The sequence below is a fragment of the Helianthus annuus genome, chromosome 5, assembly GCF_002127325.2.
Source record: "Helianthus annuus cultivar XRQ/B chromosome 5, HanXRQr2.0-SUNRISE, whole genome shotgun sequence".
Lineage (NCBI taxonomy): Eukaryota > Viridiplantae > Streptophyta > Magnoliopsida > Asterales > Asteraceae > Helianthus > Helianthus annuus.
The window spans coordinates 139,499,051-139,526,903 of record NC_035437.2 but is presented as its reverse complement, the minus strand read 5'-3'; the positions used below and the strand labels follow the sequence as shown (position 1 = coordinate 139,526,903).

At 39.1% G+C, this 27,853-nt stretch overlaps 1 protein-coding gene and 1 long non-coding RNA gene across 8 annotated transcripts; one reads left to right on the top strand and one right to left on the bottom strand.

Annotated features, from left to right (window-relative positions):
- Positions 1–7,190, bottom strand: LOC110927101 (kinesin-like protein KIN-7J). 6 transcript variants are annotated; one of them, XR_004894417.1, is made up of 12 exons: positions 7,074–7,190; positions 4,200–4,822; positions 3,932–4,003; positions 3,531–3,600; positions 3,365–3,455; positions 3,193–3,242; positions 2,878–3,068; positions 2,713–2,809; positions 1,635–1,690; positions 1,483–1,548; positions 1,259–1,383; positions 1–1,190 (listed from the first exon to the last, which is right to left on the bottom strand). XR_004894417.1 is itself a non-coding variant. In XM_035990727.1 (6 exons), exons 2-6 carry the CDS (start codon positions 2,750–2,752, stop codon positions 1,070–1,072), a joined length of 408 nt encoding a protein of 135 aa, XP_035846620.1. In that variant the 5' UTR covers positions 2,753–2,829; positions 2,878–3,019; the 3' UTR covers positions 1–1,069. The 6 variants fall into 6 exon arrangements, 1 of the variants encoding a protein (XP_035846620.1); XR_004894420.1 differs by having other exon boundaries at positions 2,878–3,061; positions 3,932–4,655; positions 4,754–4,822; XR_004894419.1 differs by having other exon boundaries at positions 2,878–3,061; positions 3,932–4,476; positions 4,754–4,822.
- LOC110927102 lies at positions 2,224–27,708 on the top strand. Of its 2 annotated transcripts, XR_004894422.1 has the most exons (5): positions 2,224–2,297; positions 2,736–2,783; positions 19,948–20,014; positions 26,759–26,825; positions 27,612–27,708. It is a non-coding gene; the product is annotated as an uncharacterized LOC110927102 (long non-coding RNA). The 2 variants fall into 2 exon arrangements; XR_004894421.1 differs by lacking the exons at positions 26,759–26,825; positions 27,612–27,708 and adding an exon at positions 20,801–20,926.
- Positions 27,709–27,853: the final 145 nt, after the last annotated feature.

Sequence of the window (27,853 nt, the reverse complement as noted above, 5' to 3'; positions counted from 1 at the left end):
TTAACATACTAATGGTTGTAATTAAGCAAGGGATTCTAGTGTTTTTGCCCAAAGGCTTACATTAATACATAATAATCAATCTTAAATGCTTGAAACAAAACAAAAATATGGAAAGATTCAAGAAATCAAACTATAAACAAGCACAAGTTTAAGAATCCGGAAGATAACGGAGCTAAATGGCACGATGTGCCTTGAATCCGGGTGAAAGCTAATGCCTCCGGAGCCTGAAAATCACCTGTGAAGCTCCCAAAATATCCAGAGTTACGAACAAAATGTTTCTGTCTGTTTTTTATAACATTTTGCGATCGCCCGGTCGTGCCAATAAAGTGCACGACCGTTCACTTTTTGAATCACTGTTCACCATACTGCATGACATCATCAGATCTTGACCGGTCTTCGTAGTCGCACGCCCGTTCTTCAGGCGGCACGAGCGTGCATCGCCGGATTAGGGTGGCACGAGCTCTTGAACGGGCAGTGCATATCCGGGGTTGGGTTGGACATCGGATCCGCACGGGGTGCAACCATCCACAAGATCGTTCAACTCTGAGATCTTGTTGCACTCTGGATTGCACTGTCATGCATCGCTGAGATAGGCTTTGTCTTCGAAACCGTACGGTCGTGCCACTCATTGCACGGCCGTGCCAAACGCCCAGGTCAGAATCTTCAAAGAATGTTCGCAGCTTTGTCGTTTCGCTCGGAAAGTCCTCGTTTTCACCATCATCTTGTTTGGCATGCTGTTTTAGGCCTGTAAACAAAAGTATACCTGATTAAGTATCCGATTAATGGTTTTACGGCCGAAAACGCATAAAATGGGGGTAAAATGGGGGAATAAAGTATGTATAATTTGGTGGCTTCAGCCAAAAATGGTTGTGCCAGACATGTTTTTCATTTGTTTATAGCCTCGGAATCATTTGTTGTGCAAGACATGTTTTTCAACTCGTGTTCCAGTCGAGTGATTTCTCGTTGCAACTACTTCACCAATACTTTCTCGGACATGACTACATTAACCTGGGCACTTGTTCTGACTTCCTTGGCGCAAACCGCAAACAAAAGTGTGTTTCTTGACTGCTTAAGATGAGCGTGTGCGGAGTGTGCATACTCTGGCTGTTTTCGCATTTCCTCTAAGAGAGTTTTGTAGTGTTCTTGTTAGCTTTGAGTCTCTGTATGGTATATGACCATTTGGCTCTTTGCTACATCCAGACAATATAATATGTTCATTAATTTGAGAACATGAAAATGAAGCTATAGAGGTACACACCTTAATTTGCGGATAACTGTGCCTAGTGTTAGTAAACTGCGGTTTATGTGGCCGCCTCCTTTCAGTCGTTTACCCACTGAATTGGTTTGCGAAGCACGTTCACTTCCTGATAGATCGACAAAATTCTACAAAAAACACATTCTTTTGTATTTTTTTCATTTTATTGTCGAGAATTTATATAAAAAATAAATTAAATATTTAGTATTTATAGTAAGCATCTGTACCACAGTAGCTGCAAGAATGGTTGCACTATCAACCCCTGAGACTTCACTGAGAGAACTTTCAATTGTCTGAAAAATATAACAATGAATCATCATGATCCAAAAATCTTAAAGTTTATTCATGTTGGTAAGTAGTTGGATTATCAAAAGCTTACCAGGTGAGATCTTGAGCTCATTTCATTAATTGATGTTTCCCCGATTTTTCTTTGAGCTGTAGATGTAATTCCAAATGAATTATCAGTATACACTTTTTACCCACTATCAGTAAACAGGTCAGCCCGCTATGGGTAAATGGGTCAACCCTTATAGGTAAGTGGATCGACCCGTTATAGGTAAACGGGTCGGGGGGTTTGCCTTATATATTGACTCAGATGGGTCAAATCATAGTCACCTAATTCGCGGTTCGCTCCGGTTCGGGTACGCGGTTCGGGTTCGCAATTCGCTAGTTGGGACGAATTCGGTTCGGAAGGGGGTAGGTTCATTTCGGTACGGTCCGGTACGATTCGGTTCGGTGTACCATTCCGTTCCATTCGGTATACACAAATTAAAACAAAAATTACTAATTTTATAAATCCAAATAAGTAAACAACTTAAAAAGTTTTAGGTTAAAATTGAAAAGGCAAAAATATAGAGATTTGAGGATGAAATATGTAACTTAATAAAAAAAGCTTTAGGTTAATATTTATAATAACATAAACATAAAGGATGAACTATGTAAATAAAAGAGGTTTTAGGTTAAAAGAGATGAAAGAAAGGCAACGTACAGCCTCCAACTCCATCTTCTCCTCCATTTTCACTAGGGTTCATCATTATCACAGGTAAGGTTTAATTTTTTCATCTTCATCACCATTCGCTGAATTGATGAACATGATGCGCTGAATTGAGCGAATTAGGTGACTATGGTACTGGCGCCGTATCCAACCCTAATACGTATTGACCCTTAAAATTCGCTATTATTGCAAACGGAATTCAGTGAATTGGTGCAGCAAATTCGCAGAATTGAATGGAATGAAACGCTGAATTCATGGAGTGAATTCGCGAATTCGAACCGTATTATACAAAAACGAATTCCGTATGGTACGAAACGTACCAATACGAAATTCGCCACTTTTCTAGCGAATTAGGTGACTATGGGTCAAATATTAGAAAAGTTGCCCAAAATGTATTCTAAACGTTAGTTATAAGTAAAATTCAACAGGATTTTTTTAGTCAGCCCAGTCCGATTAACCCGACCTGTAAAAAATTCAACTTCGTAGGCGGCAAGGAGCTCCATTAGATGGGTCCAGTCCTCCAAATGGATCTCTGTGAGTTTATCTACTACTGTTCCTTTCTGTTTGCATAAAAAAACCACTGAATTAACTTCAAAAATGTTTGTATAATTGATAAGATAGTACTCACCTCTGGATCATCAAAGAGTCTAAGTGGAGTAGCGTCTGCACTAAGAAGGTCTCTAACGCATTCGTTGTATATTTGAATGGCGGAAAATTTCAAAACAAATGCCAGTACTGTACGGGTACCTAAACGAACTGAATCGATATTGACCGAGTTCCCGCCCGTGCTAGTTAATGCAACACATGCAATACTAAAACCTCAAACAAAATAAAAAAAAATACGTATAGTTAATGATCATCATTTGTGCTAGACCATAGAGGAAAAAAAGATATTAAAACAATATGACCAGAAATTAAGAGTATAATCTATTGCATTACATACCTGACTCCAGCTACCAGGTGTGGTATAGAGATCTACCACGCGCTTAACTCCTGAGAGTTAATAATATTAGATATGTGAATGATATTATGCCAAATGATAATTGCATTGCATCATGGTAAAAAAATCATTTCAATAATGATAATAATTCAGAGTGAGTTGATATGAAATGTACCTTGAAAGATGTTGAACTCCTTATCAATTTGAAGGAGCTTGAAGGCACTTCGTGCACGCCAGCCTTCTTTTGCTTTGCGGTAATAGATATCCTATGTGCACATTAAACTATAAAGGAGATTGATCACAAATAAAAAGATATGAAAACAAAAATGATAGTATGATACCCTTTTATCTCTCGATGATTTTCCCATTTTTGCACTTGCTTATCTATCCTCTAGGATACACAACGGACCTCTACACAGATAGAAGATAAACACTTAAAACAACTCTTAACCTCTAAACAAAATTTGCAGTCATGTCACTTTTTTTTCATTTGAACATGACACATAACAAAAGAGAAAACTCAAAAGAACTTGAACCTCTAATCAAATAATGAGTACGATGATTAAATTTCATTTTTTGTTAGCTCTAATTGCACATTATAGCTCCAAAATGTGTAGAAAAATCAGTACGAAGGCCATTATCCTTTAGTTTCAACTAATAAGAACCTAATCAAGATAAAAAAAAAATGGAATAGTTATAAAACACACGTAAGATACAAAGAACCTTGTTGTTTGGCACTTACATCACAAATTGTTTAGGCCACCTTGCTGACCAGGTAGCCTCCAGCCTCCCCTCGTGGAAACAATGCCAGAGCCTCCATACGCATCATGAGTCACAAAACTAAAAGGGTTAAAATTTAAACCTACGACTATGATATATTGCAATTTTGTTTTCTTGTTTATCGTTTTTAAACAAAGTCAGATGATTTATATCGTATTTTTATAGAACAAAAAGTAGCAGAAGATATAATACATAGTACAGAAAAAATGACCGAAATACTAAACAATCACCTTCCCCATGCATTTCTCTAAATGAGGAGCAAATCTTCCAGCAACAATAGATCGGCCGCAATTCACGCAATCAAATATTTCAGCAGCTACAGCGGGATGTGTTTGACTGAATATGTCAACCACGTATTTGCTATTTGCTTCACTGTTACTTGGATCTGCTATTCTGGCCCTTGCTTCTGCAGATAAGCTCAACTCTTCTTCCTCATCATCTGGATTACGGTCAAGCCCTAATCTTGCAATTCGATGACATCATATGCAACGTCCATTATCACGGAGTCTAGAAGTCACCAAAGAAGTGTGATGCAAGTTGTAGAAACAAAATCCGGACCAATAAAAAATGAAAGCATCATAAATCAATAAAACCTTTCTTCTAAAAGACGCGAGGCACATCATCGGTAGTAACAATGTGTCTCACACACACGATACAGTAGGTAAAGTTCAATCAAGTATTTGCAACTGTAAACGACATCCAGATGATAAAAAAGTAAAATCACAATTTCCACAAAATACAGGATTCAACAACATAATTAAGCACTCATGATTATCAAACAAACCTTTGTATGATCAGACGTGTTATTCTCATCAGGGGCAGACATGATTCTCCAACAATCAGTATTCCTTACCTATATCAAACAACAATAAAAATTCACTACAAAATAGACCTGGCAATTTCTACCCAAATACCTAAACTTGGGTCAATTTGGACTTTAATTTTAAGCTGCTGGGTTATTTTGGGCCAATTAAAATTATTAATGGGTCTAGATGGGTAATAAGAAAATCAGAACTAAAACAGACCAGGTCAGGATGGGCCACTAAAAAAAAGAGAATGGGTCAAGATGGGCCAATATGAAAATCATCTACGATCTCATCTTTTCTACTCTACTACCAGTACGCTCTTAATTTCTACCCAAATACTCCCTTAAATCAACCTATTAACAATCTATTCTACACTTCTTGATCGATTGAATGGTATGAATTTCACTTTTGGTTGATATATTTTCAGTAAATTCACTATGCATTCTAAACTTCTTCTTAATTGTTCAATTTCAAATACACATCGAAACCCTAGTTAGGAATCCGTGAATATTCATGACGATTTAGATGTCGTTTAGGTTGTATGTTGTCTTGTTTGATGGATTCACATTGCCTAGTTGTTGGATACTTAGATTCTTGTTTTGGGAAACTGTAGTTTGTGGTATGATTGATTGAGGTTAATGTGGTTGTTGCTTTAAGCAAGTTTCTACATGTTCTGGTCTTGTTTTGCCCTCTATTTTGCTTTAACTTTTGTTGATGGATGAAAATGGAGTTACTGTTCGAGTGTTGGTTTGACCCTATGTTGGTTAGTATGACATTAGGATCCTAAATTTGGTTTCTTTTTCGCTTTGTTGTCGACTGTTGTGTGGATTTGTTAGTTTGTCTTGCTTTGTTTTATTGTGGGGTTTTAGCTTATAGATTGTATTTGGGTTCTGTTGGTTTGAAACTACGAATTAGATGTTGATTCGTCTGATGGATTCACACTGCTAAACAAACTCTTGAATGAGAAATCATCAATTGTTAGCTGTATAATTATTATAATCTGTTTGCTGGTAAATTCAGAAGAAGCAATAGGAATTACATTTTGTGCATACTGCATACTTATTACTTTTTATATAAAAATTAGACCCCAAAAATGAAAATGACTCTGTGAATGGATCCAGATTATTATTTTGCCACTTTCATCATTTATTTTTGTCTTTTTCCATACGATTTAGGTCGATTGTTACGGATGGAAGCATGTCGCATTCTGGTTGAAATAGATACACAGTCTTTTCTTATCTTATAAAACAGATATCCTGGATTGTGTCACACATTGTACAAAAACAGCATAATTAAGTCTTTCTTTAATTCCTATATATGCACTATACACAATTGATGCGAAAATAGTCTACGGGAACAACGAAACACGTCAAATGGGTCAGGCGCCCAAACAGACTGAGGAGCATCAAGAAAGTATTCAAGTGTAATAAAAGAGAAAGTTTAGATTGTTGCTGTAGCGATATACATTTTATAAACTACATAGCACACTGGTTATCAATAAATATAGTAGTAGACTCATCAAACAGAGATCGAAGGCACATCATAACATCAGGTGTGTTATGCAGGAAAAGTGCAGATCGTTTTTTTAACTTTTTTTATTTTTTTTATTTTTTAATTTTTTTAATTTTTTTTATTTTTTATAATTTTTTTTATTTTTTATAAATTTTTTTATTTTTTATAATTTTTTTCATTTTTTATTATTATTGATTTATTCTCAACCCATCTTGACCCAAACCCATCCTGACCTGAACTCATCATGACCCAAACCCATCCTGACCTTCTTCTTTCTTTTACCCATCTTGACCCAAACCCATTCTAACCCAAACCCATCCTGACCCAGCAACCAATCCAATCCAACCCATCCATTTTGCCACCTCTACTACAAAACAATGAAAAAAGGCATGCTGATGCCGTTGCTGCAAAACATAATCTTAGGGTTTCAAACAGACAACTACAAATTAAAAAACCATTTATGGTTTGTAGATGAACGAATGAGAACCGGGTATTCAGGAATATCAAAGTATAGCATTGATTGAAAACAATAAACACAAAAAACCTTCGGCGTGGATTATAAACCCTAAATAACATTCAAGCAGTGAAAAAAAACGTAAAGATGACGAATCTTTGTCCAAAAAGGTACCAACAGAACGAAATCGTGTGTCAAAAAACAATAACAAACAAAGAATCTAATATCGATATTCAAATAACATTCATTCATTCAATCAGTACATAACAAAACCATTTAAGGCAAACCATTCAAAATCAATCATAAAAGAAGAAGATTAACGGAATCATTACCGTCGATGTTCAGTATTGACGATTCAAGATGGATTAAATGTTGACGCATAGGGTCGATTGAGTTCATGATGAGTTGATTCAGTGATTTAGGGTTTTCAATGAGAAAAGGAACGATGATGATGATGAAAGATTGAGAGAGAGAGAGAGAGAGAGTAATGAAGCATACAAAAGAAGCCCCTCCAATACTCAAACCATAGCTATGCCACATGTCTGATGATGTGGCTGCTTATTTGGCTTAAACCAATAGGTAACAAATGTCTCCCAATGGTTTTGTTTATTATATATAATATATATAGATATATAGATATAGATATAGATATAGGTATAGATTCACACCATGCCGAACCCGAGGGAAACTTATGGGTGTAACTAGAACTAGTTTCAAATAGGATCGAACCCAAAATCATGAAGCTCGACGACTCGGAGTTCAACTTTGACTAGGCATTTGTCAAAAGGCTTCTATGATTGTCTCATAAGAAAGGCCCAATGCTCATAGTTGACTTTGTGAGTCATCCTCTCATTCTCTAACAAGGCCCTAAAGCTCATTTTTGGATCCATAGGCTATTCTAACAGACCCAAAGTTCATATCAGACTTCAAAGGTCATTTGAGACCATAAGGCTTCTTCACATTTCCTACATCTACATTTACCATGGCATGGAATAGTGTTTCCCTGTCATTGGTCAAAATGGGCGGTCGGTAATACACCATTGGACCAACCAATTTATTATTTTTTATCCACTTTAAATTTTCGTCTTTGCCCCCAGATTAAAATTACGATTTCGACCCAAGTTCAAAAAGTAATTACCCTGTTGCCCCCAGCTAAAATTTACGAATTTGGCCTCGGTTCAAATATTACGATTTTACCCTCCGCCAAAATTACGTTTTCGCCCCAGCTCAAAATAAAAATATGTTTTCCCCCTATCTCAAAATTACGCTTTTACACCAGTTTATTATTTTACACCCACTTTAAAATTACGTTTTTGCCCCCAGTTAAACTTACGTTTTGCCCCCAGTTCAAACTAAAATTATGCTTCTGCTCTCAGCTAAAAATTACGATTTTCTACTCGGTTCAAAATTACGCTTTCACCCTCAATTCAAAATTACGTTTTTCCCCAGTTCAAAATAAAATTATGGTTTTCCCCTAGCTAAAATTTACGATTTTACCCCCGCTAAAAATTACGATCTTGTCATCATTTTAGTTTTCCTTTCTAACAAAACTATAGTACTGGTTTTTTAATTGGTTGAGAATTATTCAGCCATCGCCCCGCAACGCGGGCGGGGCACCAACTAGTTTTATATATATATATAGGGGAGGGTTTAAATGAGAACGCTAAATATTTGTGAGAACCGTGAGAAGAAATGAAAAAACTATGAGAACTTGGTCAAAAACAATTCAAATTCAAAATTTTTTTCTACACTTATCATTATTATTCGAATACAATGTTAGAAATTCAATTTACACGTTTAAATTTACGTGAATTCATAAATAAAGAAAATTTACACATGTGTAAGTTTGCCATTTACACATGTGTAAATCTGCTATATTTACACATGTGTAAAAAATCTAAAAAGAATGATTTTGAAATGAGAAATGAATTATTTGATGTTATAAATTCTTGTTTTGATGTTGTATCTTAATTACAATGAGGTTTGTATAAAAAAAATTGGTTTTGATTGGTTTTTTCATTCGTTCTCACGGTTCTCGCAATATTTAGCGTTCTCAAGATAACCCTCCCCTATATATATATATATATATATATATATATATATATAGGGCCAGGATCATTTCAGAACCATAAATATTTACAGAACTCGCAGAACTCCTAATAAATAATCTTTTTATTTATATATTTTTATGTTTAGGATAATTTTATCATTTATTATGTGTTTTTTTACGATTACATACATGTTAAGAGTAATTTTATCCTTTTTTATATGTAATTTTATAATTACACATATGTAAACTAGTTTTTTTACATATATGTAATTAGTTATGACACATATAAATAATTTTGATAATTAAACATATGTAAACTACTTTTAACATGTATGTAATCAAAGAAATACATATAATAGATGATAAAAAGATCCTAAATACAAAAACTTATATATAAAATGATTGTTTATTAGGAGTTCTGAAAGTTCTGTAGTTATTTAGAGTTCTGAAATGAACTCAACCCTATATATATATATATATATAGGGGATAGATCATGAGAAAACTAGTTTAAATGAGAAAACCAAAAAACTAACTAAAAAAACCTAAAAAACATACCAAATTTTTTTTTTTACAATTTTTTATAGAAAAATCGCTACTTTTTATGTATGGAAACAAATTTTCAAAAAAAAAAAAAAAAATTTGGTTGTACTGCACATGTGCACTAATACGGAAAGCCTAAACCACTTAACCCACCCCCCACCAACACCCCCCAAAAACCTAAATTCACCCTCCCACCAAAAGCCTAACCCCCCCCCACCCCCCCAAAAACCTAAACCCCCCACCCCCCACCCTCCCAAAAACCTAAAACTAAACCCTAAAGATAAACCCGAAAAAAAACCTAAACCCCCCCACCCCCCAAAAACCTAACCCCCCCCCTCCCCCACACCCAAAAACCTAATCCTAATCCTAAACCTCCAAAAAAAACTAACCCTAAAAGCTAAACTAGACTCAAAAAGCTAATTTTAAGCATGTAATGCACATTGTAGTACATGGTTTATTGCACATGTGCACTACTGTAATAATAGTATTGAAACAAGACGACACCATAAATCTTTTTTTATGTCATAAAAAATATGCTCGAATATACTTGAATGACAGATAAGAAAATTGTGATCTTATGGTGCCATTTTTGTTTTAAAATGATAACGTATGGAGAAATGGGAAATGTTTGAAAAGTTATATATTTTTTGTTCCAATTTTACCCTCCTTCATTAAAACTCCCCCCTACTTCATTAAAAGTCTCCCCCTCCTTTTTAGTGGTTTTTAGTTAGTTTTCTAGTTTTCTCATATATATGTAGTTTTCTCATGATTCTCTCCCTATATATATATATATATATATATATATGGTGGGAAACACAGACACAATCAAGGTGTGCATTGTTCGGTCGGTCCCGTTATTATCATCAATCGAAGCTGAGTATATACTAGAAGCGTGTCCGCACGATATGGTGGGTAACACAGACACTATCAGGGTGTGCATTGTTCGGTCAGTTCGGTTGTTATCCTCAATCGAGGCCGAAACCGAAGTCATTGGTTAGTCTATTTTATTAACCAATCAGTTTTCAGTTAATCAGTTTAGTTTATTTGGTTTGATTTAGGGGTGAGCAGATTTCGATCCGACCCAAATCACACGAAAACAGGACCGAAAATTAACCAAAATCGAGCCCGCTATAATATAAATGTTCAGTCCTCGGTTCCTATTTATTGACAATTTCGGTTTCGCATCAGTTCTCGCTTCGCAACCAAGAAACACCGAAAAGAAAAGAACCGACCCAATAAAAATTAAAAAATATTCTTTTATATATGTTATTCATATCCAATAGACCAATTAAATTGATCGACCTAAAGAATTAGGGTGAACGAGATGGAAGCAGGATGAAGGGCGGTGAACCCCTTCACCGCGTGGGGAACACCGCCGCCGTTCCCCTTCACCACGCGACAAGGTAAAAAAGCGGGGGATATTCACGGCATGGAAAAGATGAACGTTGGGCATGCTTTTTGACTTCAACGGCTATATAGCCATTAATTAAAAAAAACTTTTTTTTATATATTTAAACTATATAAACCTAACCTATTTTAAACAAATTCACACCAACCCATTTCCTCATTTCTCCAAAACTAAATCTCTACCCCTATTTTATTTAAAAATGGTGAAATCCGACGAAGAGTAGTAATTTTAATTAGTTTAATCTAGTTTATTTTAAGTATTCTTAATTAATGTAATGTTTTTTTATTTTTAATTTAATGTAATATTTTTTTAATTTATTGTACTTTTATTAATTACCCCTATGACATGAGCGGAAACCACCCCTTATCTTTTTTGGCTAGAGTGGTGTATGAGAGGGGAATTAACATGGCACATCATGATTGGATGAGTGGAAATTTCCCCAAATCTCATGAAGGTGCACCCCCTTCACCCTTAGGGTCACCGGGGTGCATGCGGTAAGCTTGATCGGCATGGTGTTTGCCGATAGGCAACACCGCCGCCACATAATTGCCTAGCCAAACACAGCCTCAAATCGGCAAAGACTTGCCGCATTGGGGAAAAGAATTTCAATGTTGGAAGGCACAATTTTTGGAAGGTATTTATGTCTTGAACGGTAATATTACCGTTGAGTTAAAAATAAAAAAATAAATAAACACCTTATAAATATCAATCCATTCAATAAAAAATACACTCAATTTACAAAGTTCTCAAGCACATCATGGATACACAAAACAAGAGCGATGGCAAGAAAAAAGTATTGGATTCAGGTTCGAGAGGGCGTGGCTCGCAAAGTAGACGAGGCGGATCAAGTGTGTACCAACCCTGTGACACTTCGGGTTTTCCCGAGCAACCTCATTTTATTAGCCTTTGGTGTACTTATATTATTAAATGAAAGTTCGTGAATTATCTTGACGAGTTATGTGATCCTTGTATTTAGTATGTGAACTATATATATATGTATGTGTATGATAGTGAACCGAGACCACGAACCCGACTCGAGACCACTCTCGGTCTCGAGTAAACAGTAAACGGTTGGGCCGGTTGGGCCGGTTGGGCCGCAACCTCCCTTAGCCCACTCGAAACCCTTGTAGGGTGCACCACCCACCGAGTATAAAACCCCTCATCCACCTTCTCCATTACACTCTCACACACTCTCTCCCTCACTAAAACCCTAAAAGCTACAAGACCTCCTCTCCTTTCTCTCGGATTCAACCAGCAACAACAAGGACACTCGGCTCGGTTCAAGCTCGGAATCATCATTCGGAAGCTCACTCATCGACCCTTCATACCCTCACACTTCGAGTCTCTACCGGTTAGTGTTCTAATGTGTACTAGGTGTTATATGTGTGCTAGATGTCTTGTGTGCTTGATGAATGAAATACATGCTTAACCTCTTTTGCATGATCTTGATTGATTAGTGAGTAAAAATCATGAAAAACATGAAGATTGTTGTTCATCTATGATGTGGGTGCTTGATTTCTAGATAAAGTTATGGTTAGGAAGAATAAAGTGGTTTGTTAATGATCATGCTAACTTGACTTATGAATAAGTAGAAAAATGTTTGAATATGGTGCTATCATGTTCTCGGTTGGGTGTGTGAATGATGATGATCGATAGTACATTAAACTAGGTGTATTATGCTAGCATAAATCGGTATTAAATGAGTATGTTTGTTTAGGATGAAAACCCTAATGATGAACAACATGAATATGATATGAATGTGTTGTAAAAATTTGAAAATGCTAGTTTTGATCTGTTTTAGTTGAGTTTTAGACAAGGAAACATGTTTGTGCGATATCATTGGATAGTACATAACCTCAGGAAATCAGAATTCTGTTGCATAGTACAATTCGGGCAGATGCATCAGAATCAGCAGGTAAACGACTCGAGACCAACGGTTGCGACTCGAGACCATGGAGCTATAACTCGAGACCGCAATGGTTACGACTCGAGACCTGGACCAAGCAACTTCAAAACGGACTTCAGGGACTCGAGACCATCAAGGTCTCGACTCGAGACCACATCGTGACAACTCGAGACGGGACTCGAGACCTCCGAAGTTGCGAGTCATGCCTGCACCACTCGAGACCAACCATTACAAGCCGAGACCTTCTGGTTGCGACTCGAGACCGTATGTTCTCGAGTCGAGACCACCTTGTCTCGACTGGGCTGTTCACTTTAGTTATTGGGCCATAACGTGATTTGTTTGGGCCGCCTGTTTAACTGAACTATGTGTTAGTTGATACTGTTGACTGATCCAATAGTAGAACAGGCCCAATAACTCTACATGTAACTGTATGCATGCTATGTGTTAGATTATGTGCAATATATACGTGACATTCTCTGTACCCAAACCTGACCTATACTGGTAACCATGTTAGGACGTGGTGACCAGCGTGTTTGACAAGTAACCTAATCTGCCGAGCAACCCAAGGTGAGTTCACACACTAAAAGCATGCGTCCCAAGGAGGGACACGGACAAACTGCCAACTTTGGGGAAAAATACTTTTGAACTATTACTTCCGGGGGAAATCCGAATTGGTATTTACTATCTCCGGGGGAGATACGTTTGGATATTATTTATAAATCACAACTAGCCAAGCTAAACGAAACTCTATCACCTTAAGTCCCTGCTTACAGTACCGATTAATCGCCGGGGGCGAACGGGTTATTAGTTGATAGCGCTATTAGGTTTGACAACCTCACACCGTGACCGGGGGAGATCGGGCATGAACTAGTAGACCTTGCATCTTGGTCAATGACGATAGACATTGACTCGGGGCACAACAACTTTCCGTCAACAGTTTCGGTATCTACAGTTTAGTGAGCTTACAGATGGGGTAGCTCCCCACAACGTGATTATAAATGCTTTATCTAAACAACTTACGTTTTCGAAAACTAAAACTTGACACCTCGTGGACTCGCCAACATTATGTTGATACCCTACTGCATGCTTTGCAGGTACCCAGTGATTCAGGAGCTTGCAGCTTGCGGATGTGTAGTGGTCGTCTAACCCGTGTGTTGGGTTCTAAACAAACTCGAACTAAGAATCTTGTTCTGAACTATTTTGCCTATGCTTCCGCTACTTATCTGAACTATTATTTAAACTTAAAACTTTTGAACTCTGACTATGATATTTGCTGACCTTGTGGAAGGTGAGTATTACTTATGTTATTTAATTATATTGCTCAGTATAATTGGTGGCTGGATCCTGGTCAGTCACGCCCCCAAGCGGTGGTGTTCCGCAAGTGGATTTTGGGGGTGTGACAGATTGGTATCAGAGCCAGGTTTTAGTGAACTTGGTTTTAAAAAGGGGAAATCTTTTTGAGAAAAACCAAACTATAACCCGTGACTCGCGACGACACTACACTCCAAGTGCAAGACTCAACACATTAGACCTCATAGCTCGGACCAGTGTTTACTTGCTTGCTTGCTTTATGTTTTCTGTTTTGCTATACGTACTAGCGTGCCTAGTTAGATAGATACACCTCCCTCTTCTATCTCATTCTCGCTACATTACGACATCACACTCATACTATGCTTTCTGATTATGAAGACAATGAGTGGACGTGGAAGAGGAAACATTAACATGACTCAGGCTCAATTCACTAACCTGCTTAACACGGTGGCTGCAGCTTTCGCAGCTCACCCTGGAGGTCAGCATGCACCTGCGCAACCACATGTGTGTACTTTCAAGACTTTCATGGATTGCAAACCTCTCCCATTCAATGGCACTGAGGGTGCCATAGTTCTTCTGCGCTGGATTGAGAAAGTCGAAGCCGTCTTTGCTGTCTGTGAGTGCCCCCCTGCGAATTGGGTGAAGTTTGCTACTGGCACGCTCGAAGGAAACGCGCTTTCCTGGTGGAAGGCGCAAATTCAGATGTTTGGGTTGGAAACTGCTAATGCTACTGCGTGGGAGGATTTCAAGGACATGATTAAGGAAGAGTATTGTCACAGGGATGACATCCACAAGCTCGAAAACGAGTACTATGAGCTCAAGATGGTTGGATCAGAGATCGAGGCATACACCAAACAGTCCAATGACTACGCTGCTCTTTGCCCAAACATGTCTCGACCCATGTACCGAAGAATCGAGTTGTACATCAAGGGTTTGGCTCCCGAAATTCGAAGCCATGTGACTGCAGCCAACCTCAATACCATTCAGCCGGTCGTTCGTCTTGCTCACAAACTCACTGATCAGGCCGTGGAACAGGGCAAGCTGCCCAAAAGGATCAGTGCTACTGCTGGAACTTCTAATGACAACAAGCGTAAGTGGGAGGGAAATCAAAGCAAGGATGCTAACCCCACTCAGGCCCCAACCCAGCAGAGGAAAACTAACAACAACAAGGGCCCTCAACAACAGGGTGGCTATCGCGGGAACCACCCTAAGTGCAACAAGTGCAATCGACATCACAGTGGGTCTTGTGGGAAAAGTCAGTGTCAGCGATGTAACAAGATGGGGCATGAGGCCAAGGACTGTAGGAGCCCACTTCCCACGGGGCAGAACCAGCAGCAGCAGCAGCATCATGGGAACGTCAAGGGTTATTTCCAGTGTGGAGCTGAGGGGCACTTTAAGAAGAATTGCCCTGAACTGAACCAGAACCGCAACAACAATCAGGGAGCTGGAAACAACGAACAAAACAACAATGCTGGGAATGGTGCAAGGGGAAGGGCTTTTGTGATTGGAGCTGGAGAAGCGAGGAATGACCCCAACGTCGTGGCGGGTAAGTTCCTACTCGATGATCGTTATGTTTCTGTATTATTTGATTCCGGAGCCGATGCTAGTTATGTGTCCCTACGTATTAGTAAGAAGCTTAAGCACCCGCCTTCGTTACTAAGTTCTAAACATGTCGTCGAGTTAGCTAATGGTAGAAACATCGAGGCCTCACATGTTATCAACGACTTCAAACTAGAACTGTCTGGTCAGACCTATAGCATCGATCTTTTCCCTATTGCTCTTGGAAGCTTCGACGTCGTTATCGGTATGGATTGGTTATCCAAACATCGCGCGGAAATCCTCTGTCAAGAGAAAATGGTTCGCATTCCCCGCCGTTCTGGCAAACCCCTCATCGTGCAAGGCGACAAAGGCGGAGAAGTCACAGGCATCATCTCGTTCTTGAAAGCCCAGAAATGTTTACGAAAGGGGCACACCGCTCTCTTAGCACTTGTCACCAACACACAGGAAAAGGAAAAGAGGATTGGAGATTTTCCAGTGGTACGCGACTACCCCGAGGTGTTTCCTGAAGAACTACCTGGACTCCCTCCCTACCGTCAGGTCGAATTCCAAATCGAGCTAGCTCCCGGAGCAGCGGCTATAGCTCGTGCGCCTTATCGACTAGCCCCCGCAGAACTAAAGGAACTCTCTACGCAACTACAAGAACTATTGGATAAAGGATTTATCCGCCCCAGTTCATCACCCTGGGGAGCGCCAGTACTCTTTGTTAAGAAGAAGGATGGCACATTCCGAATGTGCATCGACTATCGTGAGCTAAACAAGGTTACCATCAAGAACCGTTACCCTCTCCCGCGTATCGACGACCTATTCGATCAGTTGCAAGGATCGAGCTACTACTCAAAGATTGACCTACGATCGGGCTATCATCAGCTAAGAGTCCGTAATGAAGACATCTCCAAAACTGCATTCAGAACTCGTTATGGTCATTATGAATTCCTTGTCATGCCCTTTGGAATGACTAACAGCCATGTGACAACTCGAGACGGGACTCGAGACCTCCGAAGTTGCGAGTCATGCCTGCACCACTCGAGACCAACCATTACAAGCCGAGACCTTCTGGTTGCGACTCGAGACCGTATGTTCTCGAGTCGAGACCACCTTGTCTCGACTGGGCTGTTCACTTTAGTTATTGGGCCATAACGTGATTTGTTTGGGCCGCCTGTTTAACTGAACTATGTGTTAGTTGATACTGTTGACTGATCCAATAGTAGAACAGGCCCAATAACTCTACATGTAACTGTATGCATGCTATGTGTTAGATTATGTGCAATATATACGTGACATTCTCTGTACCCAAACCTGACCTATACTGGTAACCATGTTAGGACGTGGTGACCAGCGTGTTTGACAAGTAACCTAATCTGCCGAGCAACCCAAGGTGAGTTCACACACTAAAAGCATGCGTCCCAAGGAGGGACACGGACAAACTGCCAACTTTGGGGAAAAATACTTTTGAACTATTACTTCCGGGGGAAATCCGAATGGGTATTTACTATCTCCGGGGGAGATACGTTTGGATATTATTTATAAATCACAACTAGCCAAGCTAAACGAAACTCTATCACCTTAAGTCCCTGCTTACAGTACCGATTAATCGCCGGGGGCGAACGGGTTATTAGTTGATAGCGCTATTAGGTTTGACAACCTCACACCGTGACCGGGGGAGATCGGGCGTGAACTAGTAGACCTTGCATCTTGGTCAATGACGATAGACATTGACTCGGGGAACAACAACTTTCCGTCAACAGTTTCGGTATCTACAGTTTAGTGAGCTTACAGATGGGGTAGCTCCCCACAACGTGATTATAAATGCTTTATCTAAACAACTTACGTTTTCGAAAACTAAAACTTGACACCTCGTGGACTCGCCAACATTATGTTGATACCCTACTGCATGCTTTGCAGGTACCCAGTGATTCAGGAGCTTGCAGCTTGCGGATGTGTAGTGGTCGTCTAACCCGTGTGTTGGGTTCTAAACAAACTCGAACTAAGAATCTTGTTCTGAACTATTTTGCCTATGCTTCCGCTACTTATCTGAACTATTATTTAAACTTAAAACTTTTGAACTCTGACTATGATATTTGCTGACCTTGTGGAAGATGAGTATTACTTATGTTATTTAATTATATTGCTCAGTATAATTGGTGGCTGGATCCTGGTTAGTCACGCCCCCAAGCGGTGGTGTTCCGCAGGTGGATTTTGGGGGTGTGACAAACCTAATTTCCCACCGCAATTTTTTCCGCAAACGGGTTTTTACAACACCCAGCCCCAACCCAACTATCCACCACAATTTTATTCATTACCGCAAGGTCCCATAATGGGTTGCACCGGGTGTATACGAGTATCCTACGGAAGCCCAAAACGCTTTTGACCCGTTTGCTTATCGGAGTCCACCATCTCAGTCTCCAAGAGATAATGTTGAACACGTGCTCCCCATATACGATGACGACGAAGATGAAGAAATTGTACCTGAAACTCCACACTTAGATGACGATGAAGAAGTTGAAGAAGAAGAAGATGTTCAAGATGAAGTAGAAAGGAAAGGAAAAGGGAATAGGGCGGATCCGCAAAGATGGGCGAAGAAGCAAGAAGAGGCTTTAGGGATGCGTACGTGCATTGTACTCTTAAAAAGAAAAACAAGAAATGCACAAAAAGCGGATAGTTTTTGGAAGAATGTTCTTGCATACAATACAACCGTTGGAGGAAGCTCATGGACCATTCATCAAGCCGTCCGAAATGGAAAAATATGCAATCAATGTTGAACGAATTCAACGGTTTTTGGCATCAAGCGATATAACTTTTAAAGTTTACATAGTTACTATTTTTTTCCATAAAATAAATCGTTGTTTTTTACATTGATATAATTTATATTTTTATTATAGGATTATTTACGTCCTAGCGGGTGTGACGATGCTCATGTTATCAAACAAGCGCTAAAAGATTACCAAAAATGACATGCGGGTGGCTTTCCTCATATTAAGGCGTGGGAGGTGGTTAGAAAGCATGAGAAATGGGCTCCGGTGCCATTGGTGGGTGAGGATAGTGGTGGTTCGGGGCAAAAAAGAAAGTCTTCTGATTCGGGTAACTATCAAGAGGGTATTGATCTACCCGACATAAACGTAGACCCCTTACCAACAAGGAAAAAAAAGAAAGATAAAGGACCCGCAACATCGAGCGAAAAGTCAATTGGTATATCCGACAAGCTTCAAGAATACAAAAATATGAAATAAGAATTGGTGGCAATTAAAAAGAAACGAGAGAAAAAATATATCGAGTTAGCCTATGAACAACGAGAGGCGTTGAAATCGATTCGGTTTGATAAAGATCTCGAGACGTTTAACAGGCCACACGACAATGTTCCACCGGAGATGTTGGAAATCACACTAGCTCGAAAACGCGAGATCGCAAAAAAATATGGATGGCCATATAGTTTTTAAACTTTATGTAATGTTATTTTTTTTAATTTAGTTAATGTTATTTTGCTTTATTTTAATATAATGTTTTTATTAATATAATTAGCGGTAAGACCCGTGTGTAAACTGTAACACCCCGAAAATATAAATCCTTATATTAGAAAATTCAAAGAGTTAATAAACAAGAATTTACAAACTAGGAACTTAACCTAGTTAAATTCAAGTCTTGAAATAATTCACAATAGGGTTAAAACACATAAACTTAAGAATAAAACAAAGTTGGGGGACTAAACTTGCCAAAGAATGAAAGTTAAATGCTGATTGTAACAAAACTCACCAAACACACCATTTTTGGTGTGTCTGGTCGATCAGGAGCAAGAAAGGGCGACCCCCATCCCCTAAACCCTAGAATCTTCACAAAATTCACAAATTGAAGCTGCAAATCCGCTCCAAATCAAGTTCTAAACACGAATTAACGATCACCTAGCCATAGTGATCAACAGGTATGTAGAAATTTGGTGTTTTTGCTACATCTTGAATTCTAGGTTAAGTGTAAAAAAAAACAAGAAATTCAACTTGATTGTTGATGCATGGCTGAAATTAGAAGGGTTATGAGGTTTAGGAACAAACCCTAGATGATTTCTTGACATAACCTTGTATAATACTTGTAGGGTTTCATAATCACCATTGTAGGTGAGTAGTGAACTCCAAGAAACTTGATAAATGCAGAATTTAAAACTCTTGTTCTAGCACAATCCGAAATTAGGAAGTGATTTCTGAAATGTTAATGTTAGGATATGTGCAAGGTTGATTAATTAAAGTGAAATTCGATGATAATTACAAGATATGAACTTGGTTTAGTTTGTATAAAAATCTGACCTATTAGGTGTTTGTTGAAATGCCTAAGTGAGGAATTAAATGCTAAAATTTGGATGAAAACGCAGATTTGATCATGGTTCATAATGATGTGATTATGGTCATGAAAAGAGTTCTAAACATGTTGTAAACTGAAATTTCTAGGCAAAGAGTCCGGATCGTCGAGCGGACAAGCCGGAGGGAATTCACGGGGAAAAGGCGTACTCTAACGGTATGAAATTTATCGTTTCATTACATTATGTTTATGGTTAGTCTCATGTCGTTATTCATACATGAAAATCGAGAGTTACCTTTATGGCATGAATTTGATTTAAGTCTTAAACAAGTGATAAATATGGGAATCAAATGTCCGTAAGGTGCTTAATTCAGTACTAAACGGGTCAAACAAGTTTCGTAGTAAATATGAAGTTTAACAACATTACATAAGGCATGGTTATGATCGTTGTGTAAGTCGTATGTTAGACACGCTAAATTTGGTTGCGAAGTCCAACTCCTAGTACAGGAGTTAGGGTCATGAAATGGTAAATATGTCAAGTAGTATAGTTGATGAACATGAAGTCTTGGATTCAAACATGTAGATGATTTCGTAAGCGATCCCTCATGGGAAAGCGAAACATGATAGCGAGTAACAATTCCGAACATGGGTAATTAACCTTGGGTAGGTGATAACATGTCCAAGGTTAATTCCCTGCAAAACGGGACTAGAATGTCGAAGATCACAAACCAAGAAAACATGTGCAGGGTCTACCGTAAGTTACGGTGACACCGTAACTTACGGTAGCCAATAAAATGCTACGGTGGGATTCTTCTGCTTTACGGCAGAACAATAAGCTTCCAGGTGCCACCGTAACTTACGGTGGCTACCGTAAGTTACGGTAGCACCCAGTTCCAAATGCTGAAATTCATATTTTTGATTTCTTTAATTGGTTTTAACACACCGTTTCGTTTATATTATTGGTCAAGGACCATAATACTAACATTGGATTAAAATGCTCAGTTTTCAGGTTTTCTAGCAGAAGGGTGATGATCAAGCATATGTATCTGAACCGAACACTCTAACAAACGCTTCCGCACATGATCTTTTGTTTTAAAAACTATGTAAACAATTGTAGTTATCGTCTTGATTATGGTTTCGTAAGAACAATACATGTATGTTGTGTCTAGTTATGGTTTAAAAAATTTAAAAGTTTTGGTAAACTCTAAATTTTGGCAACAAATGAAAGGTTCTATGTTATTAAATCTAGTACTATAACTGGGTGTTACAAGTTGGTAATCAGAGCTCAAGGTTGTCAATAAGTGTTCGGTTCAAGCTTGATTAAGTACCCGGTAAGAATTATTATGTAAGTAAATTTTGATAAAATAGAAATAAGTCACGAACAAATATGCATGGAAAAGAGTGTGTAAACACACTCAAACACAAGAAAAGCATGAAACAAGAATGATAGAATCAAGAGTGTGTAAACACACTTAAACACAAGAAAGGCATGAAACAGGAATGATTGAGTCAAGTCACGAACTTGATTAAATCAAAACAAGTAAAACATATGTTACAAATGGAATGTTTAACAATATATGTAAACATTTCAGTATTAAAGATGGCGGATGGAGGTGATGATGATGCGGTGCCAAGAGTCACATTACAAATGAGGATAGTGATTGCCGAAGAGGTTGGAAAGGCGATCGAAAACAGTTTGTCAAACTTCATTGATAAAATTCAAAACACGGTTTTATCAGTAGTAGAAGAGAGAATCAAGAAGCTAGAGGATAATTCGAATCTAGCAAAGGAAAAATCTGGAGGATGAAAGCCTTGTTCATACAAGGAATTCGTGGCTTGTAAACCACCCATATATAATGGGGAGGTTGATCCAATTGTGTGCCAACGATGGATAGGCGATATCGAAGGAGTATTTGAGAGAACTCATTGCGATGAAAATGACTACGTAGCTTATGGTACGGGTCAATTAAGAGGTCAAGCAAAAGATTGGTGGGATAACAAAAAGAAGGAGGTTGGAAGTGAAGCGGCTAAGACCATGACATGGGAGGAGTTTAAGACGCCGTTTCTTAAACACCATAGTCCCAAAGCGGTCATAAACAAGATCAAGGAAGAGTTCATGCAACTCAGACACAAAGGTGAATCCATAGACAAGATCACGGGGATGTTTATGGACAAGATGAAGTTCTGCGATGATTTGATAACGAATGAAGAGCAAAAGGTCTATTACTACCATAACATGCTAAGCGCAGAATATAGAGAGTTCATAACCCCTTCAAAGTACGAGACCCTTACCGAGATTGTCAATGCTGCTCGGGAAAGGGAGATCGAACTGAAAAAGAGTATAGAACGGGGTGAACGAAGGGCACAAGATGTGAGTCCAAGCCCTACCAAGAAAGCAAGAACGAATGAAACAGCGAAGAAATCAGACGCAAAGGGTAGTATACCAAGTTGCAAAACTTGTGGGAAGAATCATAAGGGTGAATGTCGCTTCAAAGATAAGCCTTGTCCCATATGTCGAAAAACGGGACACATGGCCATATCATGCCCGGAGAAAGTGACCGTCTGTTACAACTGTTACCGAACGGGCCACAAAAGATCAGAATTCCCGGAGCTAGTCGGAAAGAAAGACGGGCAAGACCCGAAAGGTGAAGCCTCGAAAGCAAAAGCAAGATCTTTCCAATTGACCGCTGCTGAAGCAAAGGTCGAACCTGACGTGGTCTCTGGTATATTTTCTGTAAACTCAATTCCAGAACGTGTGTTATTTGATACGGGTGCGAATAAATCCTTTGTTTCATATGGGTTTATTCAGCATCCTTCCTTTGTTCTAACAAAATTACCTATGCCCTTAGAAGTAGAGATAGGTAATAACAAGAGCTTTATCGTTTGCGATGTATGCGAAAACTGTAAAATGAACATTGATGACGAAGAATACATGATAAACTTGATTCCGATGTCGATGGGAGAATTCCAAGTGATAGTAGGGATGGATTGGTTATCCCGTCACCACGCGAAGGTGGTTTGTTTCCGAAAGGAAATAAAACTGACGTCTCCTAGCGGAAAGCAAGTTACGATATACGGTGAAAAAGGAGGTAACCCGGTGATATGCTCAATGCTAGAAGCCCATAAACTTATGAAACATGGATGCAAGGCTTATATGGTATACGCAAGCGAAACGGAAAAAGAACCCCTCAAAATTGGAGACGTACCGGTGGTACGTGATTATGAAGATGTGTTTCTGGAAGAATTACCGGGGATACCACCAGAACGGGAGGTAGAGTTTGGAATCGAGTTGATTCCGGGCGCGAAACCCGTGGCCAAGGCGCCATACCGACTTGCGCCGTCGGAGTTACAAGAATTGATGTCTCAAATTCAGGAATTTATCGACAAGGGGTTTATCCGACCGAGTGTGTCTCTGTGGGGCGCACCAGTCTTATTCGTGAAAAAGAAGGATGGCAGTATGCGCATGTGTATCGATTACCAAGAGTTAAACAAACTCACGGTGAAGAATCGATACCCACTCCCAAGAATTGATGATTTGTTTGACCAACTACAAGGAGCAAGTTGGTTCTCCAAAATTGATCTCCGATCTGGTTATCACCAATTGAAAGTCAAGGTGGAAGACGTACCGAAGACGGCCTTCCGTACACGGTACGGGCATTATGAGTTTCTTGTAATGCCCTTCGGGTTGACCAATGCACCCGCGACTTTCATGGACCTCATGAACCGGGTTTGCAAACCTATGCTAGATAAATCAGTAATTGTATTTATCGATGACATATTAGTATACTCGAAGAATGAAGCTGAGCACTTGTGTCATTTGCAAGAAATATTGGAGACACTCAGACGAGAAAAGTTGTATGCAAAATTCTCTAAGTGCGCTTTCTGGCTAAGAGAGGTGCAATTTCTTGGCCATATTATTAGTACCGATGGAGTACTAGTAGATCCGTCAAAGATAGAAGCTGTGTCGAAATGGAGCCCTCCAAGAAATCCCTCGGAAATCCGAAGCTTTTTAGGGCTTGCGGGATATTATCGGAGATTCATACAAGATTTCTTCAAAATTGCCTTGCCATTGACCAAATTGACTCGCAAGGAGGAAAAGTTCGTATGGGGCGTTAAGCAAGAGGAAGCCTTCAAACGCTCAAAGAAAGGTTGACCCACGCTCCGGTGTTGACATTACCGGAAGGGACTGACGACATGGTGGTTTACTCGGATGCTTCCTATTTGGGGCTTGGGTGTGTTTTGATGCAACGAGGTAAGGTCATCGCCTATGCCTCGAGGCAATTGAAGGTTCATGAAAAGAAATACCCGGTTCATGACTTGGAATTGGCGGCGGTGGTGTTCGCCTTAAAGATATGGAGGCATTACTTGTACGGAGTAAAATTTACGATCTTTACCGACCATAAAAGCTTGAAATATTTCTTCGATCAGAAGGAATTAAACATGAGACAAAGGCGGTGGTTGGAAACGGTCAAAGATTTTGATTGTGAAATACATTACCACCCTGGGAAGGCCAATGTAGTGGCTGATGCGCTGAGTCGCAAAGCAGATTATACCTCGATACGGGTACGATCAATGCAACTCATTGTGACTTCGAGCTTACTAGAACGAGTTCGAGAAGCACAGAATGAAGCTGTGAAGGTGGAAAATTGGAAAAAGGAAAGAATTATCGGCCAAGTTAAAGACCTAGAGATAGGCAGTCACGGCCTGAAGACTCGTTTCAATAGAATCTGGGTCCCTAACACGTGTGGGGTTAAAAAGCTTCTACTTGACGAAGCACACAAATCCCGTTATTCCATTCACCCGGGAGCAACCAAGATGTATAATGATTTGAAACAAAACTATTGGTGGCCCGGAATGAAACGAGACACCGCTAGATACGTGGAAAGGTGTTTGACCTGTCTACAAGTCAAGGCTGAACACCAAAAGCCATACGGTAAACTCCAACCATTGGAAATCCCCGTTTGGAAATGGGAACAAATCATCATGGATTTGTTGACCAAATTGCCCAAAACTAACCGCGGGTTTGATGCTATATGGGTAGTTGTAGACAGATTGACGAAAAGCGCTCACTTGATACCCATTCGTGAGACCTATACATCTGAGAAGATGTCGGAAGTGTACACTAATGAAATTATAGCACGGCATGGGGTACCGATATCCATTGTGTCAGACAGAGATACTCGGTTTACTTCGAAATTTTGGCGTGAATTCCAAGAGCAAATGGGAACTAAGTTGTTCCTTAGCACTGCTTACCATCCACAAACGGATGGGCAGAGCGAAAGAACAATACAAACGTTGGGAGATATGTTGCGGGCGTGCATTATCGACTTTGGAGGTAGTTGGGATGTCCATCTACCCTTGGTCGAATTTGCATATAACAATAGCTATCACGCGAGTATAAAGATGGCCCCGTATGAGCTATTATATGGCAGAAAGTGTCGTACTCTAGTATGTTGGGGAGAAGTGGGTCCACGAGGGCTAGCACCTACCGATATAATCCGAACCACGAATGAGAAGATCGACATAGTTCGGACACACTTGAAAGCGGCTCAAGACCGACAAGAGGCATATGCGGATAAAAGGAATAGGCCAATTGAATTTCAGGTTGGCGACATGGTAATGCTAAAAGTTTCCCCATGGAAGGGCATTATTAGATTCAGGAAAAGGGGGAAAACTAAGCCCAAGATTTATTGGGCCATTTAGAATCACCGAACGGGTTGGTAAAGTAGCTTATCGACTTGAATTACCCGAAGAGTTGAGTGGGATTCATAGCACATTCCACGTGTCACATCTCCGAAAATGTTTGGCCGATGAAACTGCTCATATCCACTACGATGATATCGAGGTGGATAACAGCCTCAATTATGCAGTAAAACCAATTGCGATTTTAGATCGTAAAGAGAAAAGTTTGAGGAACAAGGTGATAAATCAAGTCAAGGTCAAATGGGAGCACAGAAAAGGATCAGACACTACGTGGGAGTCTGAAGAGGAGATGCGACGTCTCCACCCTACATTATTTGGTACGTAATTCGGTTTCGGGGACGAAACCCTTTTTAAGGGGGTGGACTTGTAACACCCCGAAAATATAAATCCTTATATTAGAAAATTCAAAGAGTTAATAAACAAGAATTTACAAACTAGGAACTTAACCTAGTTAAATTCAAGTCTTGAAATAATTCACAATAGGGTTAAAACACATAAACTTAAGAATAAAACAAAGTTGGGGGACTAAACTTGCCAAAGAATGAAAGTTAAATGCTGATTGTAACAAAACTCACCAAACACACCATTTTTGGTGTGTCTGGTCGATCAGGAGCAAGAAAGGGCGACCCCCATCCCCTAAACCCTAGAATCTTCACAAAATTCACAAATTGAAGTTGCAAATCTGCTCCAAATCAAGTTCTAAACACGAATTAACGATCACCTAGCCATAGTGATCAACAGGTATGTAGAAATTTGGTGTTTTTGCTACATCTTGAATTCTAGGTTAAGTGTAAAAAAAACAAGAAATTCAACTTGATTGTTGATGCATGGCTGAAATTAGAAGGGTTATGAGGTTTAGGAACAAACCCTAGATGATTTCTTGACATAACCTTGTATAATACTTGTAGGGTTTCATAATCACCATTGTAGGTGAGTAGTGAACTCCAAGAAACTTGATAAATGCAGAATTTAAAACTCTTGTTCTAGCACAATCCGAAATTAGGAAGTGATTTCTGAAATGTTAATGTTAGGATATGTGCAAGGTTGATTAATTAAAGTGAAATTCGATGATAATTACAAGATATGAACTTGGTTTAGTTTGTATAAAAATCTGACCTATTAGGTGTTTGTTGAAATGCCTAAGTGAGGAATTAAATGCTAAAATTTGGATGAAAACGCAGATTTGATCATGGTTCATAATGATGTGATTATGGTCATGAAAAGAGTTCTAAACATGTTGTAAACTGAAATTTCTAGGCATAGAGTCCGGATCGTCGAGCGGACAAGCCAGAGGGAATTCACGGGGAAAAGGCGTACTCTAAAGGTATGAAATTTATCGTTTCATTACATTATGTTTATGGTTAGTCTCATGTCGTTATTCATACATGAAAATCGAGAGTTACCTTTATGGCATGAATTTGATTTAAGTCTTAAACAAGTGATAAATATGGGAATCAAATGTCCGTAAGGTGCTTAATTCAGTACCAAACGGGTCAAACAAGTTTCGTAGTAAATATGAAGTTTAACAACATTACATAAGGCATGGTTATGATCGTTGTGTAAGCCGTATGTTAGACACGCTAAATTTGGTTGCGAAGTCCAACTCCTAGTACAGGAGTTAGGGTCATGAAATGGTAAATATGTCAAGTAGTATAGTTGATGAACATGAAGTCTTGGATTCAAACATGTAGATGATTTCGTAAGCGATCCCTCATGGGAAAGCGAAACATGATAGCGAGTAACAATTCCGAACATGGGTAATTAACCTTGGGTAGGTGATAACATGTCCAAGGTTAATTCCCTGCAAAACGGGACTAGAATGTCGAAGATCACAAAGCAAGAAAACATGTGCAGGGTCTACCGTAAGTTACGGTGACACCATAACTTACGGTAGCCAATAAAATGCTACGGTGGGATTCTTCTGCTTTACGGCAGAACAATAAGCTTCCAGGTGCCACCGTAACTTACGGTGACTACCGTAAGTTACGGTAGCCCCCAGTTCCAAATGCTGAAATTCATATTTTTGATTTCTTTAATTGGTTTTAACACACCGTTTCGTTTATATTATTGGTCAAGGACCATAATACTAACATTGGATTAAAATGCTCAGTTTTCAGGTTTTCTAGCAGAAGGGTGATGATCAAGCATATGTATCCGAACCGAACACTCTAACAAACGCTTCCGCACATGATCTTTTGTTTTAAAAACTATGTAAACAATTGTAGTTATCGTCTTGATTATGGTTTCGTAAGAACAATACATGTATGTTGTGTCTAGTTATGGTTTAAAAAAATTAAAAGTTTTGGTACACTCTAAATTTTGGCAACAAATGAAAGGTTCTATGTTATTAAA

Excerpts from the sequence above, each read along its gene's own strand:
- LOC110927101 (XM_035990727.1), bottom strand. The coding sequence starts at position 2,752 with ATGGAGCTCCTTGCCGCCTACGAAGTTGAATTTTTTACAG. Across the intron at positions 1,691-2,712 it reads CGAAGTTGAATTTTTTACAG|CTCAAAGAAAAATCGGGGAA; the intron begins GTCGGGTTAATC and ends TTACATCTACAG. Across the intron at positions 1,191-1,258 it reads ACAGTTATCCGCAAATTAAG|CAAAGAGCCAAATGGTCATA; the intron begins GTGTGTACCTCT and ends GTCTGGATGTAG.